The sequence below is a fragment of the Camelus ferus genome, chromosome 7 (genome assembly GCF_009834535.1).
Source record: "Camelus ferus isolate YT-003-E chromosome 7, BCGSAC_Cfer_1.0, whole genome shotgun sequence".
In the NCBI taxonomy this organism is placed as follows: Eukaryota; Metazoa; Chordata; class Mammalia; order Artiodactyla; family Camelidae; genus Camelus; species Camelus ferus.
In genome coordinates, this window is record NC_045702.1 from 12344566 (window position 1) to 12362375 (window position 17810).

The 17810-nt window shown below is 38.9% G+C and overlaps 1 protein-coding gene across 1 annotated transcript in view; it reads left to right on the forward strand.

The window, feature by feature from the left end:
* Window positions 1-17810, forward strand: part of EXOC4 (exocyst complex component 4) — a 698176-nt gene that overhangs the window by 633669 nt on the left and 46697 nt on the right. The window contains exons 16-17 of the mRNA XM_032483367.1: window positions 6511-6689; window positions 9429-9588. Coding sequence (XP_032339258.1) covers window positions 6511-6689; window positions 9429-9588 — 339 coding nt within the window. The remainder of the gene's footprint in view (window positions 1-6510; window positions 6690-9428; window positions 9589-17810) is intronic.

The following is a 17810-nucleotide window of genomic DNA, read 5'->3' on the forward strand; positions in this document are numbered from 1 at the left end:
CACATGCAGCTAGTGCTATCATTCTGGGCAGTGCAGAGGGTGGCTGGGGTTGACCAGAAAGGGAGATTTGGTATTTTATGTTTTAGACAGAGTGGTCAGAGAAACTGGGACAAGGTAACTAGAAGGAGCCATCCGTACAAAGACCTGATGGAAAAGAGTTTCAGGCGGAAGGAGCAGCACTCACAAGATCCTGAGACAGAATCAAGCTTAGCAGTTCGGAGGAACAGAGAGGAGTCCAGTGTGATTGTAGCCCCGTAAACAAGGGGCGGGGAGGAGCAGAAGGAGAGGTAAAGAAAGAGGAGGACTGGAGCCTCATCACGTGAGGTCGTGGAGCCAGACTTATAGCAGGCTCTTCAAGAGCAAATGAATAGTTCAGATTTTATTCTAAAGGCATTAAGGAGCTATCAGAGGGTTTTAAGCAGTGGGGAGATCATTCATTCATTCACTCATTCATGTTTTTAAAAGATCACTCTGGCTGTTGTATGGGGGAAAAACTACACGGAGAAATATGAATGGAAGCAGAGTGACCAGATGAGACCAGTTATGAGCACCAGAGTGGCAGAGGTGACAGTGTGGGAAGTATTGGATTGGGAGTGTATTCTGGAGATAGAACTGATAAAAATATATTGATTGATTGGATTGGGCGCAGGTACTGGCGGCAGTGAAAGAAGGACTCCAGGAAAATCACTAGCTTTTGGGGTCAGAGCAGCTATGTGGTTGCCAGGGCCATTGAGTGAGGTGAGAAAGACTGAAGGACAAGAAAGATTGGGGGAGGGGTGGAAATCAAGAGTTCAATTTCGTAAACGTTCAGTTTGAGATGCTCATTAGACATCTAGGTAGCGATGTCAAATAGACAGTTGGATGTGTACTTTTGAAACATCAGGATCAAAAACAAACAAGTTGACAGAATATTTTCTTTTCATTTGGAGTCTTTACTAGATTTAGGTTTTAAAAACTTAAATAGGATTTTGCTTTTGTATGTTTGGACTCCAGTTAGACCTTAGATAGCTTGCAGGTGTGCCCAGGCAAAACCTAACTGAAACGTATTGTTGATGTCACTTTTTTTGTAATCTATTGGCTTTTTTCATTCTTCGTTGTCTTATCCAATGAGTTCCTTCTTTATTGCTTGTGAGCTCCTTGTGAATTGAGCAGAAAAGTTGCATTGTAGATTCGAAATCTGTTTTACTCAACATTTTTCTGATCTTATTTCTTACATTCAGCTGTTCAGAAATAGTCTTTTCCTCTGTTTTCTGATTTGTTTTACGATCATTTTCAGATTTGTTTTCTTTTTATTTATAAGCTGACAGTGAAAGAAATCAGGTGTTTTCTGAGAATACATAAACGTAATTGACAAAGGGGGAGAAACCACCCAGTAACACGCTGGTGCCTCTGTTACCTGGGTTGCACAGAAAAACAAGGGAACATCAAATTAACTATCACAGCCCCTTAAATTTATGCTATTGATTGTGGGGGTACACGCACGGTGTGCTCTGCATTTGCAATTATCAGCTTGTAGTGTAGTTAATTCCAAGTGGGATATTTTCAGGGATATTTTAAATCCTTAACCTCTATCCTGCCCTTTTTATTTTTGTACATGTTGGCAGGACTACTCTTAATAATGCTGAACATGTTTCAGTAGTTATTTATTAACTTTACAAGAAACGATTCACTGCTCTGACACCTATTACAATATCTCCATCATTAGTTTAAAAACAGAAAAAAGATCATTTTAAGAATGAATAACAAAAAAAGACTGAGTTTTAGAGTCCTGGATGTAGAATTATCTAAATGAAAACACTACACATGTTTATTTTTTCTAAATTAAATTTCCTTATGTCTGCACATAACGTGGTTTCCACATTCAGGTTGTTTTCTTCAGAATGTACGCAATATTGTCTTCATTCTTGCTCAAGTATGGTACGTAAAACTAGGCAGTCCTTGTTCATTGCTGTGGCCCCAGAACCTGAAACAGTCCTGCTGCATAATAGATGCTCAGTAAAAGCTTCAGCAACTCTTGAGAATTAGCCGGTTTGAAATCAAACCCAGAAAAAAATAAGTGCAAGTTTCCCAGACAAGACCTGTTGCTCATTAAAGAGAGTGAATTGGCTTAGAGATTGTTTTCATTTGGCAGCCCCCTCCACGTATTTAAAAGGTACAAAGACTGCAGGGCCAACGTCGCCCTTGTCATCAATCAGCTAATGTTTGTTTTGTTCCCATCCTGCTGGAAAAGAGAATTAGAACTTAAACACTGTGTCCAGGAGCTGGTACAGTGAAGAAGTGGCTGGTTAGGCACTGTCTCTGGCACTTTGACCCAAGAAGCCACTGTAGTAAGAGCACAGATGGAATAGACAGAAAAAAATTATGGGAAGAGCTAGCAAGAAGTCCAGAACAACTTCAAATGTGGAAATTTTGTCTTATTCCCGCAAATAGTTGTATATCCATAGCCCATCTTCTTCTTTAACATTGTTAAAGTTCAGACTAAAAGGTGTTCTCAAATCCAGTAAATTCTGTGTTGAAGGACCCATCCAAAGAGCATTTGACATTTTACCCAAGTCCCTGTAGGTCACATTTAACCACCAAGCAGTGCCTTTTTACAGTTGAAGCATAAAGCATGTGACACCCCCCAAGAGAAGAAAGACATAGTGAGACCATTAAAAATTGTTGGGTTTTCTTTTCCCTGTTTGAACTTTAGAAGAAGAAAATTAAGTTGCCATTTGAATCTAAGATGCTAAGAATGTCACCTTTATCAGCTGATTTCTCTCCCCATCAGGACGGTTCTAAGGGGCTTCAACAGTAACTGCCTGTCACTGTTGGGATCCTGAATGTGCACTTTCTGAAAATCAACCATCCTGCTGTGTAATCAGCAATATTTGCAGAAAACCTTCATGCCAGAGTCGTGTTAAGGTCAGCCACAACATGTCAGGATTCAGAAGAAAAAGAAAAACACTTTTTTTAAATTTGGTATTTGCCAATGACTATTTTAATTGCTTTTTCATGTCTAATCATTTTGGGAGAGGAAGATAGTACCTGAAAACAGATTTTTTTCTCTCCTCTCTGCCAGTCACTTGAAGATTTCAGAAGCTCTCACCCCCAATTCATACTAATGTCCTAAGCAATCTCTCTACTTCCGCTTGCTCCTATTCTCCACCATTAATTCACCCTTTATATTGTGCCGGAGTCATCTTGCCAAAGCTTATTTTTGATTATATCATTTTCACCTCTTAAAATCCTCTTCAGATTCCCTACGACTTCTCAAAGTCCAGAGTCCTTAGATAACTTCCAAAGCCTGTGATGGCCTGGCCCCTGTGCACCTCATGCCTCTGTCAGGTGATCTGTGTGTACCAAAACGAACCACTGGTCGGTCATTCCTTCAAACCATTCTCCATTCACACCCTCATGCCTTCCTATAAGGTCTTCCCCTTGTCTGAGGTTATAAGGTCTGTAACTTACTGTAAAAATATTTTAGCACTGATCCCCTGATTTTATTTTCAACTAAGGGCTTCTTAGTTTAAATTTCAAGCACAGTGGCGCTCAGTTTCCCTTGTTGTGAATCCCACTCCAGGTCTGGTCAACTTTCATTATATCAGAAGGGTCCTATTCCAGGGGGGCTGGGAATGTGCAATTACTGGTATCCTGATTGAAACTATATACTTTGATAATGACCTCATGAATGTCAGAATGAGGTTTTTATTGGCAAAATTAATCATTAGTTGATTAACAGTTGTTAATACAATTACCTATCATGAAAACGAACTGGTAGTCAAGATACTTGGACTCCCTTACATGAACAGGTTATAAGAATATAACACATCCTGTGCAAAACTTAGCTTGAAAGGGATCATAGATCTAAGTGTAAAATCTAAGACTATAAAATGCCTAGAAGAAGATATAGGAAGAACTCATTGTGGCTTTGTTTGGGTGAAGATTTCTTAAAGCTGACACCCAAAGTACCATCCATAAAAGAAAGAAATTATACATTGAACTTTATCAAAGTTTAAAACCATTCCTTGAAAGACATTGTTGAGATAAAAAGACAAGCCAAAGATTGCAAGAAAATATTTGCAAAATGCATGTCTGATAACTTGTATTCAGCATATGTAAAGAATTCTCAAAACTTAGTGATAAGAAAACAGACAACTCAATAGAAGATGACACAAATGATGCAAAGACAAAGATATATGGATGGCAAATAAGCACATGAAAATATGTCCAATATCAGTAGTCACTAGCAAAATGCAAGTTAAAACCAAAATGATACCACCATGCATCTATAAAGTTTTTTTTTTTTTGAACTGACAAGCACTTGAAGGCATTATGTTAAGTAAAATAAGCTCAATTTAAAAAAAAGACACTGGTATTGAATAGTTGAAATTTGCTGGGAGAGTAGTACTTAAATATTCTCATGTTTGAAAAAGGATAAATATATGAGGTGATGGATGTGTTAATTAGGGAATGGAAGGAATCCTTCCACAATGTGTACATACATCAGATCACCCTGATGTACACTAAGCAGATCTTACAATTTTATGTCAATTATACCTCAATAAAGCTGAAAAAAAAAAAAAACTGACAGCGGTAAGTGTTGGTGAAGATGCAGAGCAACTGGAACGCTCATACATTACTGGTAGGAAAGCAAAATGGCACAGCTCCTTTGGAAGATAATTTGGCAGTTTCTTATAAAATTAAACATACACTTACCATATTACCCAGCAATCCTACTTCTAGGGGAATCCCACTTCCAAGAAAAATGAAAATTTGTATTTGCACAAAAACCTGTACACAAAGCAGCTTCGTTCATAATCACCCCAAACTAGAAACAATCCAGATGTCAGCTGGTGAACAGTTAAATCACAACACATTCATATGTGAGAGGCCTCTCAGCCCTGGCAAGGAATGAACGACAACGTGGATAAATTTCAGTGCTTTAGGAGGACTAAAAGAAGCCAAACTCCAAAGGCCACAGACTACATGTTCTATTTATATGGCATTCTGGAAGAGATAAAACTGTGGGGACAGAAAATAGATCTGTGGTTGTGAGAGCCTTAGGGTGTCAGTAGTGGTTAACTTCAGCGGGGCACAAGGGAATTCTGGAGGTGATGATATTGCTCTATAACTTGGTTATGGTGGTGCTTATATAGCTGGCTGCATTTGTCAGATCTCATAAAACTGTACACTGAAAAAGGCAAATATACTGTTTGTAAATTATTTGCCCATAAACCTGACTTTAGAAAAGAAAGATGATGGTCAAGCCTATAGGTGCATAATTAGGGATAATGCCCAAGGCTTTTGCAGCCATTTGTTTAGGACTATTTCTTGTTACTGGATGCCAACTCTAAGGGTAACAGAGTCCTAACTCCAGGTTGTCATCTTGTCTACTTCCAGTGAACCTTCCATGGCAAGATCAGACACAGAACTTAAAACAATCACTGAGCTTACAGAACAGCCTGTTTGAATTATGTTCGCCAGTGGATGGTGGGGTTTTAGCGTTGTTATTTGTTTGTTTTTAATAAATACCTGTATGTGCGGTAGAATGATTTGGTCTGGAACTTGCTTTCAGCTTAATATAAAGGTTATGGAAGAGCCAGTCCTTAGCGATCTCAGACTTTGTTGGCAGTTAGTGATACCTACCAGAAAGAACCTAAGAAGTGTGCATGAGCAAACTGACGCGGGCCATTTCAACAAAGGAGTGTGCTCCTTCCACAAGCTCACTCAGATATGTCCTACACGACTCAAGTATCACCTCCTGTTGTGAACCTTTCCTGACACCCTCAGCAAACCTCCATGGCACCATGGGTACATGTCCTTCTGAGTGAGACACTACCCTCTTTTGGTCCATTTTTCTGGGTCATGCCTGTTAAGCAGTGGAATCTTTAGTGGCACTAACTCTGTCTCCCATTCCCAGAGCCTAGCACAATTTCTAACAAATTCCTACATGGTTGGTAAGCATTTTGTGTAAGTACTAGATGAACAGTAATAAATACGGCAGTAGCACCAGGCCCTGTGCTATACTCTTTTTCTGTAGTAGCTCCACAGAGCACCCTGTGAGGTGTGTGTTGCTACCATCCCCATTTCACAGATAAGGAGACTGAGCCTTAGAGAGAGAAGGTAACTTGCCTGAAGTCACATAGCCAGTAAATGGGAATTGAAACCAAAGTTTCAAAGGTCTGTGACCTCTGCCTCTCATTTTCACTACAATATCTGCTGAAAGAGATGATGCTTCTCAGGCTCTGCAAACAATCTTGTTGAAAGGAATTTTAGAGCTCATCTGATCTTCACCCCCAACATATGGGTTAAATAAGTGAGAATCCCAGAAGCTGACTTGCTCAAGATCGCTCAGTTTTTCTATAGAATAACTAAGGTGGCTTTTTGGTAAAATTGGGGAGAGGTATATAAAAATTTACAGGGCCACTGCTATCTTAAATATTTGGGTGCGTTGTCACAAGAAGATTGTTATTTTCATCAAAAAGAGTTATGTAAACGAACTGCTTTCCCGGTCTCTCTCTTTTTCAGGGTTCACTGTTTCCACTATCTCATCCCTCTTGCGAAGGAGGGGAACTATGCCATTGTCGCTAATGTGGAAAGCATGGACTATGACCCCCTGGTGGTCAAGCTCAACAAGGACATCAGTGCCATTGAAGAGGCCATGAGTGCCAGCCTCCAGCAGCACAAGTTCCAGTATATATTTGAAGGTCGGACCCTGCCCCGGTCCCTGGGAGTTTGGGAGGAAGGAAGAGTGAAGATTTTTCTGATTTTTCTGTACAACAGAAGTCCAAAATCCGTAGGAAAAAGTTGTTGTGGTTTTTTTTCCTTTTTGGATTAAAGCTGCACTACCTAGCCTCTCCGTGTGCGGTGAGGTAGGCGGCAATATGGCTGCCATGCGATCCTTCTTGTTAAGGAGATTTAATCCAAGATAAGGCAGATGGCAGCCCGGCTACCTTCCTGACGTGCCACTAGAGGAGAACTGGGTAAATGTGTGGAGGGCACCACAAATTAACTCAAGAGGAGCTCATAAAGGAAAAAGAAACACACACGCAATAAGGAGAGAACTCCAAAAGATCCCCTTACAGGCTAAAATGATCGCTGGAAAGAGAAGTTTTCTCTTAGGTAGTGAGTTATTGTCTGAAAAGAACAGAAACCTCTGAGGAGCAGCAGTTTGAAGAAGGTTGCATTTGTAGATGCCTTCAGGGTCAAGGAGACAAGGAAGGTGTGAAAGACAGTACCATCCAGGGGCATCACCTTTGACATTTACAAAAATGCGCTGCCAGCCAAATCGCTTTCAGGCTCTGAACGACCCCCTTTGGGACTTCAGATTACATCCCCTCTTTTCTTGTTTCGGTTGGTGTAGACCTGGGTGCCAAAAGCATCTATGATATCTCGCAGAATTACACCAGTGTTATTTATTTATTTTTAATAATTTATTTATTTTTATTGGAGGTACTGGGATTGAACCCAGGACCTTGTGCATGCTAAGCATGTGCTCTACCACCGAGCTATGCCCCCCAAACCAGTGTTATTTAAAACACTTAAGAAGGTACTTTGTGCAAAGGATTGTGGCAGCCTGAAGAAAGTGTCAGTGCATGACCATGTCTTGCTTTATGAAATAGTTCTTTTCCAGGAAATTTGGACCAAAAAAATCCTATTTTCCCATTAAATTATGTCACAGTGATGGAGATGAGTTCTGAAGGGGAAAATCCCTAAAAAACTACCCAAAAAGTATAAGTGATACTGTACCATAACTGATGTGGAAAAGATTTTAACTGAAAAAAAAAAATCGTGAATTTGAGACTTCCTATTTAAAAAGCTGGCTCTCTCTCTGTGATATAACTTTCTAAATGCAAAGGCATAGTATAGAGTTTTCCAAGTTGGGGAGGTGGCACTGGTCTCGATCTTCGTGTGGCAGGAGTATTTTATTTTTATTTTATTTTATTTGTTTTTTAAGGCAGAATATTTTAATCACAGATACTGTTTAGAATTCCTGGTATATAGTGATAATACAACTTTTTTGACTGGTTTTATCGTAATTTATTATACTTATTATATAGATGTATTTATTTAATCTGTTGACTGTTCTCTACAGACAGTGCATCCCTTCATAGCCTACACTTAGGCCAGACCATGTTAAACAAAATTCTGCGTGAAGTTATGGGCTCAGGGGAATCACAGCAAAACTTGGCCTACAGAGATCTTTCATATAAATTATCCAGCCTTAAATGTAAAATCTATGCATGTGTTTCTTTAGCTTCGAGTAAAAAGCTTTTTACTTCAGTTTCAAATAGTAGCACATAGAAGTGAGACTATGGTCTTGCAGCAGCGTTGGGTGAGTGTAGCTGAAGTAGGAGAGAATGCCTTCCTCTGTCCCTTTTCTAACTTTATCCTAATCAAGAGAAAACTCATTTTGAAAACAGAAGGAGCCACTGAATCTGAAGTTATGCCCTGAGCTCTGATCTGCACCATAACCGCCACTATGACTTCAGAAGAGGAAAGTAGCAAAAATATTAAAGACTTGTGACTAGTCAGGCCAGCTTTAGAATCCTGGGGGAAAAGTCCTGTACAGTCCAACTTTGTAAGAATAAGGGAAAAAGAAGGAAGAGAGGTTTACTTATTTCCAAATATTTAGAATTAAAATCTGAGTTCTAAAAATGGTAACCCACATGTGCCTCGAGTTGTTCTGACCAGTATTCCTCAACTTCAGCTGAGTCTAAATGTAATAACCAGCTCTTTGCCAAATTTCATAAACCTTGAGACGGTTCTTAGGCTGTGAGAACAAACCACCCGTGAGACCCCAGCAAAGTCCTTATGTGTCTCATGGAAACTTAACAGTTAATGCATGGTCTGCTTTTCCTTTGCACTTGGTTTCTGATTACATTCTCCCCAGCTACTACTTTGGAAATAGACTCCGTTGTCAGTGTTGAGGTGTATTAACAGTATTGCCCGTAGCCTTGGTTCCTATTGATTTACTTTTACTTAGGTAGGTTCCCAATCAACTTTTAAGTTGGAAATACACTCCTACCTGTTTGGTGGGAGGAAAAGGAGGCCAAAAAGATCATCATGTTTATATGCGTTTTTCTCTGTTTTAAAATCACTATACAGAGAAACAAGAGTCCTCTGCACTTAAGCAGTTTATAACAACCTAGCATAATCTCTAAGCCCTGGCATGGTGGCTTTAGCTGTATATGGCAGTACTAGAGCTGTGGATATACCAGGTTTTATTGCCAGCAAAAGAGTCTCCCTATTTGTAATTCCTTGGGCAATGTATAAATACTCTGAAATCATTGTAAGACCAACTGGTACAACCATCAGAGATAAGTGTTCTTTGGTCATTTAAATTTGCAGAGAATTAGAAGAGAGGAATCCTATGCCTTGGTTTATGCAGGATGGCACTAATCTCCCTTCTCTTTCCTCCCCACTGCCTGATGCTGATCCCTCAGGCCTAGGACACCTGATCTCCTGCATCCTCATTAACGGTGCCCAGTACTTCAGGCGCATCAGTGAGTCTGGCATCAAGAAAATGTGTAGGAACATTTTTGTCCTTCAGCAGAATTTGACCAACATCACCATGTCGCGGGAGGCAGACCTGGACTTCGCAAGGTAGGAGAGAAGGTTGGGCTTAGTTCCTGTACCAAAGCGAAGACTCATTGCCTATAAAATCATTTTTGAAAATGGATTCTTAGTACTTAAAAAGTTAAAGAAAAAAAAAGTGATGGATGTTAATTAAACTTATGATGATCCTTTCACAATATATACATAGATTGAAGCATTATGTTGTACATCTGAAACTAATGTAGTGATAGGTCAGTTATATCTCAATTTTAAAAAGGTAAAGGGAACAAATAGATGTTCTTTGGTCACAGAGAACGTAATTCTTTAAAGTCCTATTGGATGTTTAACAACCCTTAAGTGGGTAATTTTTCCTATTGTCTAACTTAAGTTGTTTTACTACTAAACTTCAATAACTTTGATTATAAAAGTAATATATGCTTATTGCATAAAATATGTAACATAAAATAAAAAGAAGAATATAAACATGACCCTTAAACTTTTCATGTAGAGGTGATGATTTCTGATAGACTTTCTCCGGGTTTTTGTGCATATGCTGTGTGTATAGGTGAGGGTTCATGTGTGTATATGCGTATGATTTCTCTTCACAGATTTGTTAATGTGTTGTATACTCACTGAATTGCATTTTCCCATATGAATAATATTCTTTGAAAGCATGGTTTTTCCCATCTCCATCAACACCCCTTGCAAATATTATTCTTAATGCTTGAACAAATGTTCCATGGTATAAGTAAACCATAATTTCCTTATTTAATTATTTGCAAATTTGTAATTTGGATTTTTCACATTTTCCTCTCATCATAAATGACATGTGTCGAGTGTATTTTTACTTGAATCTATTTCCTCGTCACTTCTGTCTTTTTCAGGTGAAATTCATCTCCCCTTGTTTTAATGGGGGGAAAGCGGTTACTCATCACTGTCTATGCTGTTCCTTCATGTAATTAATTGAATGTTCTTCTTTTAAGTAGCATTTTCACTTTCTCTTTTCTAGGTTTGCTGATCTCAGCTTTTAGTGTTTCCTTATTATACACCTTTTCAAATTTAACAGTTAATTTTGCTCTCTTCATGTGGTCTTACCACTAACTATACTTTTCTTAAATCATTGGCCCTTTGGTGCTTTAGTGAAAACTTAAGCAGTTTTGAAGAAGTTGGGTGATGATTGTGGTATTGGTTCTTTATTGCTGCTTATACCTAGATGAATTATTCCACAAATTCCTTTATGCCTAGGAAGCCATTTGTTTTTAATAGTCCAGAATGCGCCTGCCTAATATTTAGTATTTCTTTGTCTTCTCACTTGATTTTTCAATTCCTGGAGAAGTTCAAGCAAATTTTAAATCATTCTTGAGACATTTAAGGGGATGATGAAATATTGTATTACTTTGATAATTATGAAGACATATGCTAGGATCTTTGTTTTGAAATTGTATAACCATGTATCTTCATTTTTATCCTTTTTTTCCAATCTCTCACTCCATTTGTTCAGTTACTACTCTGTTCTTTTGCTTTTCTGTCATCCTTCCCTGCCTTTTTCTTCCTATTTGTGTGTGTATGTGTGTGTGTTTATTAAATTCCCTATTTTAGGCTAAATTTGGTGGAAAGCCTTCCTTGCTCAGATTAGGGAAACCAGGTGTGACTGCACGCTGCATTTATTTGGTATCTCTTATGGGGAATGATCTCATTCTTGAATTAGTCTATTCATAATAACATTGACAAGGGGAAGTTAAGAACATAGAGGCCTAAGGGATACAGAGAAGCGTTTCTAATTCTCTAAGGCATGTAATTCCTAAATTCAATCATCCTTTTTTAAATGATTTTTTTAAAAATTTAGCTGAAATAAGTAAATTAGCACAGTCTTTGGGAGACAGTACAGGGCCTGAACACACGTTAAAAACACTATCATCTGAATAATCAAATGCTGACTGGGCAATATTAAAGTTGGCATTGATAGGCCATATACCTACAAAGCATTTCTTCAGGAAAGCCATGCCTTTCACTGTTGGATTTCTGAGTGATATCCAAGGAGGTAGGTTTAAGCTGAAATGTGACTATTTGAGAGAGAGGTACTGCCATTATTACTCTTAACCTTTAATGAACTATGAAAGGAGATTGGCTCGGATAAATACATAGCATTGGATGATTCCGTCCTGATCCCAGTTTGAAAGACATCTTTACAAGTCTTGGATGCTTTAAGAGACGCAGATGTTTTTCATTTCCTCAGTGCATGGACAAAAGTGCTCATTTTGTATATTGGATGAGCGAATAGGTATCAAATCAAGGCTTCCTTTTTGTAGTAAAGAGCTTGGATAATGACAAAGTTTAGTTTATCTTTAATGCCCTGAACGTTTTAACCAGCTGACATGGGTCAGTTTCCTTAGAAGCTTATGAGAAACAGAGCATCTCCCTTGCAGTTCTTTCTTTGTAAAGAGGAAGTGTTACAAAAAGGAATAATATGTCCCTACTATGTGTAGTCTCTTTCTCCCTCATTTTCTCTTGCTCTCATACATGCACATATATGTAGATACACTTTATAGCCTTATTTTTTTCTGTTCTTGCTTTTGATAGGGACAGGTTTTGTGAAAGGGGCTCCATCAATTCTACTGAACTTGGAGCTATGTAAAATAAATACAACAGCGATACCAAAATAGCCAGAAATAATAGACTGCAGCAGCGTGTCTCAGCATTCCTTAAGCAGTGTCTAATCAAGCATGGCCAGCATCTGTATTTCCAGCAAATCTCTGTAGGAATGTTATCTTCTAACACAGTAATTAATCACTAGTTGCCATGTGTCAAAAAACTTACTTAACAAAAAGTTGCAAGGCTCTTGTTGTTTTTCACTTTCATAGCCTTCCTGGCCAGTGGAATATAGAACACTCTTTCCTTAAATAAATGAAAGATCTGGACCGATCCCATTTATGTCCATTCTTCTATTTATGGTATTGTTGAGTTGGCTCTTTTCTTTGTACACACCTTTGCTCTTTTTTTCCTAACATTTTTTTATTGATTTATAATAGTTTTACAATGTTGTGTCAAATTCCAGTGTAGAGCACAATTTTTCAATTATACATGAACATATATATATTCATTGTCACATTTTTTTCTCTGTGAGCTACCATAAGATCTTGTATATATTTCCCTGTGCTATACAGTATAATCTTGTTTATCTATTCTACATTTTGAAATCCCAGCCTATCCCTTCCCACCCTCCGCCCCCTTGGAAACCACAAGTTTGTATTCTGTCTGTAAGTCTGTTTCTGTTTTGTATTTATGTTTTGTTTGTTTTGTTTGTTTGTTTTTGTTTTTTTTTAGATTCTGCATATGAGTGATCTCGTATGGTATTTTTCTTTCTCTTTCTGGCTTACTTCACTTAGAATGACATTCTCCAGGACCATCCATGTTGCTGCAAATGGCGTTATGTTGTCCTTTTTATGGCTGAATAGTAGTCCATTGTATAAATATATCGCATCTTCTTTATCCAGTCATCTGTTGATGGACATTTAGGCTGCTTCCATGTTTTGGCTATTGTAAATAGTGCTGCTATGAACATTGGGGTGCAGGTGTCGTTTTTGGAGTAGGGTTCCTTCTGGATATATGCCCAGGAGTGGAATTCCTGGGTCATATGGTAAGTCTGTTCCTAGTTTTTTGAGGAATCTCCATACTGTTTTCCACAGTGGCTGAACCAAACTACATTCTCACCAGCAGTGTAGGAGGGTTCCCTTTTCTCCACAGCCTCTCCAGCATTTGTCATTTGTAGATTTTTGAATGACTGGCCATTCTGACTGGTGTGAGGTGATACCTCACTGTAGTTTTGATTTGCATTTCTCTGATAATTAGTGATATTGAGCATTTTTTCATGTGTCTATTGATCATTTGTATTTCTTCCTTGGAGAATTGCTTGTTTAGGTCTTTTGCCCATTTTTGGATTGGGCTGTTTGTTTTTTTCTTATTAAGTCGTATGAGCTGCTTATATATTCTGGAGATCAAGCCTTTGTTGGTTTTACACACCTTTACTTTTAATCTCTAACAGGGATAAATCTTGGGTGAGCAAAGGATCAAGATGACCTATAACATTACCAGAATTACAGAGATACTTTCCCTTATGGTAATGATCTCTGCTATGGTTTTGACCCCAACACTGATTTTTCAGACTCAAAAAGAAACTTTGTCCTGGAAAACCTCCATAGACTAACTAGGAAGTGGAAGGCCTTTTTGAGTGTGCTCTTTAGCTGCCTTCATCAGATCTTACCCTGAGCTGTCCTGTGCTTCCCCAGAACTGAGTCACCGAAGCAACCCAGGAGTCCAGGTGGTGCATAACAGAGGAGTCTGAATGGGCACTGAAGTCCCCGGGGTAGATCTGGCAGTCTTCACATCATTTAAAAAAAACAAAAAAACCCAGCATTTTCTTACACATTCCCTCTCTCACCGCATTTTTCCCTTTTGTATCTGTCTCTCCCATTACAGTCACCTCTGTTACCTCCTTTATCTCTCCTGTTGCTTCTATTACCCCTCCTTGATTTTGTGGTCATTTTGGTTCTTTGTAGACTGGTATCTGATAAAGATAAGGAAATGAAAGCTAAGGTTCGGGAAATGGTATGGTTCTAACACAGAAGAAAGCTTCCTCACCCTTTTGTTTGTTCATTCAACAAATATTTATTGAGTGTGCTTTCTCTCTAGATCATGCCCTTGTGGAATTTACATTACTGTGGGCAAGACAGACAAACTAATAAATAAGGAAAATACAAAGTATTTCAGATGATGATATAGGCGATGGTGAAAAATTAGACCTAAGAAGAAGAGAGTGTGCCCGGATATGACGAAGGTAGCCTGCAGTTTTAGAGTGTTGGTGGAAATCCTTAATGAGATGGAAACATTTGAGGAAAGACCTAAAGGAAGAGTAGGAGCAAGCCACGTGGATATCTAGGGGAAGAGCATGCCAGGAAGGGGGCTTTCAGAGCAGAGACCTGGGAGAGGCGTATGTCTGGCATGTGAACAACAGCTGAAAGGCCAGTGTGGTTGAAGTGAATGAACAAGGGACAGAGTAAGAGAAGAGGTCAGGAGTTTAATCTCAGAAGCTGAGATCTTGAAGATTCTTGTATTAACATTGGCTTTTACTTTGAGTGAGGTAGGGACCTATCAGACAGGTTGAAGCACAAGAATGCCATAATCTGACTTACCTCATAAATGAATAATTCTGGATGCCAAGTTGAAAATGGACAATTTTCCATTCTTCCTGAGGCAGGGAGGTTGCAGACTAGGGCAAAAGCAGAAGGCTCTGTTAGAAAACTATTGCAATAATCTGGGTAGAAGATATTGGTGATTCAAACCAAGATGGCAGCAGTGGAGAGGATGAGAAATGGTCAGGTGAGGATGTATTCTAAAAGTAGAGTTGACGGGATTTGCTGAGGGATCGGAAGTGAACAAATGACTCTGGGGTTTTTATTCTGAGCAATTCAAAGAATGGAGTTTTCATTTACTGAAATGAGAATGAGCTTTACTGAGATGAGAATGAACTAGACCATGGGAAATGCAGGCTCATTTGGGGAGGTGGACTAAGGGGCAAATAGAAAAGGAATATCAAGAGTTTGGGTTTTGAAATATAGAGATGCCTATTAGACATCTGATATAGAGGTAAAGAGGAGAGAGCTGGATATCCAAGTCTAGGGTTCAGGAAAGAAGTGTAGGCTAGAAAGAGGAGTTTGGGAATCACCAGCCTACAGATAATATTTAAACCCAGGAGACAGAATGAGAGGTGAGATCTCAGTGAGAACACAAATAGAGAAAAAGGAAAGGCTGTCCAAGAATTGACCCTTGAATCCTCCACTGTTTAGTTGTTGGAGTGAGAGGAGAACCAGCAAGGGAACCTGAAAAGGAGCAGCCAGTGAAGTAAGAAGATACCCAGGAGGGGTTTGTGTCCCAGAAGTGAGGAAAATATTTTAAGGGGGGGATGTCTTCATCTGTGTCAAATGCTGCTGGTAGGTTCAGTTAGCTCTAGAGAGAGAACTGACCACTGGTGGACTTGATGAGGCCTGAGATGCTTTGCTTTGCATTCCTTTATCTTCCCTACACAACTTACCTAGTATAGGAACAAGCTTCAAATGTATTTGGGAAAAGCGTCTCACTCCAATTCCATGACAGAATCTGAAGCATTCAGGCTAAACAAAAATGCAATTAGAGTGATTCTAGTATGAAATGTAAAAGGCCAAGATTGGCAGCCTCTCTTTTCTCCTTGAATAGCTACTAAGAAAGCCCTGCTCTTACCAGCATAGGTACTCATCATGCGTTTCCCATGATGAAGCAGAGTCATGATCACTCTTAGAAGGATACTAAACAAGTGGTTTTATTTTTAGTAATTGGCAGTCTCTGTTCCTAGGTGCTCCATCCCTCTCTAGCCCCAGGCCCTCTTCCGGCAGGTCCAGGTTAGCTTTGGAGCTGTTCTACACATGTTGATTTGACCAATGAAGCTTTGTATCTCCTATGTATAATGCCCATTCATAGGAACACCTACTCCACAGAAGACAACAGAAAGATCTCACTGGTAGAGAAGGAACCATCTGGTACCCAGGGACCAAAGGAGAAAAAAAATCTTACCTGAACTGCCTCCCTAGACATAGGTTTATAAGGAGAAATACAATATACCATATTTGTTTAACTCAATAAGAGACTGAATCAAGAAGGTGAAAAGGCAACCAATAGAATGGGATAAAATATTTGGTTATCATATATCTGATAAGGGACTTATATCCAGAATATATAAAGAACTCTTACAGCAATAATACAAAAACAAATAACCTAATGAAAGACTAAGTAAAGCCATCCCAGAAGCAACAAGCACACCTAGTACCCCAATCTGGTTTCTAAGTACTGTTCTTCAGTAAAAGGAAGCAGGGCTCCTGGGGGAAATGGGCGATCCTAGGACTGAAGCAGGAGATACACAAGATGAGCCTGCAGCATCTTGTAGTACCAGAAAGTAAGGAAGACCTAGAATTACACACACACGTGAGCCCTTGTGTCAAGAGGCCAAAGCGCCAACTGAAAGAGCTCCCGACGGCAAAGCTGGGACAACATGAGCAACAAAGTGAGGTAGTATTGGATTATAACCTGGAGTAGAAGGTGAATATCCGTAAGTCCATACTATATGTGGATATAAATAAATGATTGAGTCCATCAGTAAATGAGGAGGAAGAGACAAATCTGTGCAGAAGCATTCCAGATAGATTACGTAGCTACTCTAGAGATAAGGGAGCCTAACATCCCACTTCTTAAGAGCAGGTTGCACATAGTGACTTCCTTCCTCAGAGTACATATGGTGGGTAACTTTATAGTGGGGAAATTTGACAAACAGTATTTCAGCCAGGTGATCAAGGTCAACATCAATGTGCATAAATCATGTTGATGGCTCTACCCTTGATAAGAGGAGATAAAAGTGGCACTTTACCTCTGTGATCTTCCCCAGAACCCAGAACCCATAACATAAAGAGGAAGAACATCAGACAGATGCCAGTACATGAAGATCCTACAAAATACCTGACCAGTACTCCTTAAAATTGTCAAAGTTATCAAAAACAAGGAAGATCAGAGAAACTGTTGTAGCTAAGAGGAACGTAAGAAGACAGGACAATTATGTAATGTGATGTCCTAGATGAGATTCTGAAACAGAGAAAGGGCATTAGGTAAAAACTAAGGAAATGTGAATAAACTGTGGGCTTTAGTTAATAGTAATGTTGTATCGATGTTGGTTCATCACTTGTGATAAATGTACCATGCTAATGTAACATGTTAATTACAGGGAATCTGGGTATAAGTTACATGGGAAATCTCTGTTCTATCTTCTCAATTTTTCTGTAAATCTAAAACTATTAGGAGAAGATAAAATCTTAATTAAAAAATAGACAAGGAAGACATTTCTCCAAAGAAGATATATAGATGGCCAATGCACACATGAAAAGATGCTCAACATTATTTGTTACTAGGGAAACAAATCAAAGCCACAATGAGATGCCACATTCTACCCACTAGGATTGCTATACTAAAACAGACAGACAATAGAAAGTCTTAGAGAGGATGTAGAGAAACTGGAATGCTCACATGTTGCTGATAGGAATATAAAATGCTGCAGCTGCTTTGAAAAATAATTCATCAATTCCTCAAAAAGTTAAACGGAGAGTTACCATATGACCCAGCAGTTCTACTCCTATGTATATGCCCAAGAGAAAGGAAAACATACATCTCCACAAAAGTTTGTTCACAGATGTTCA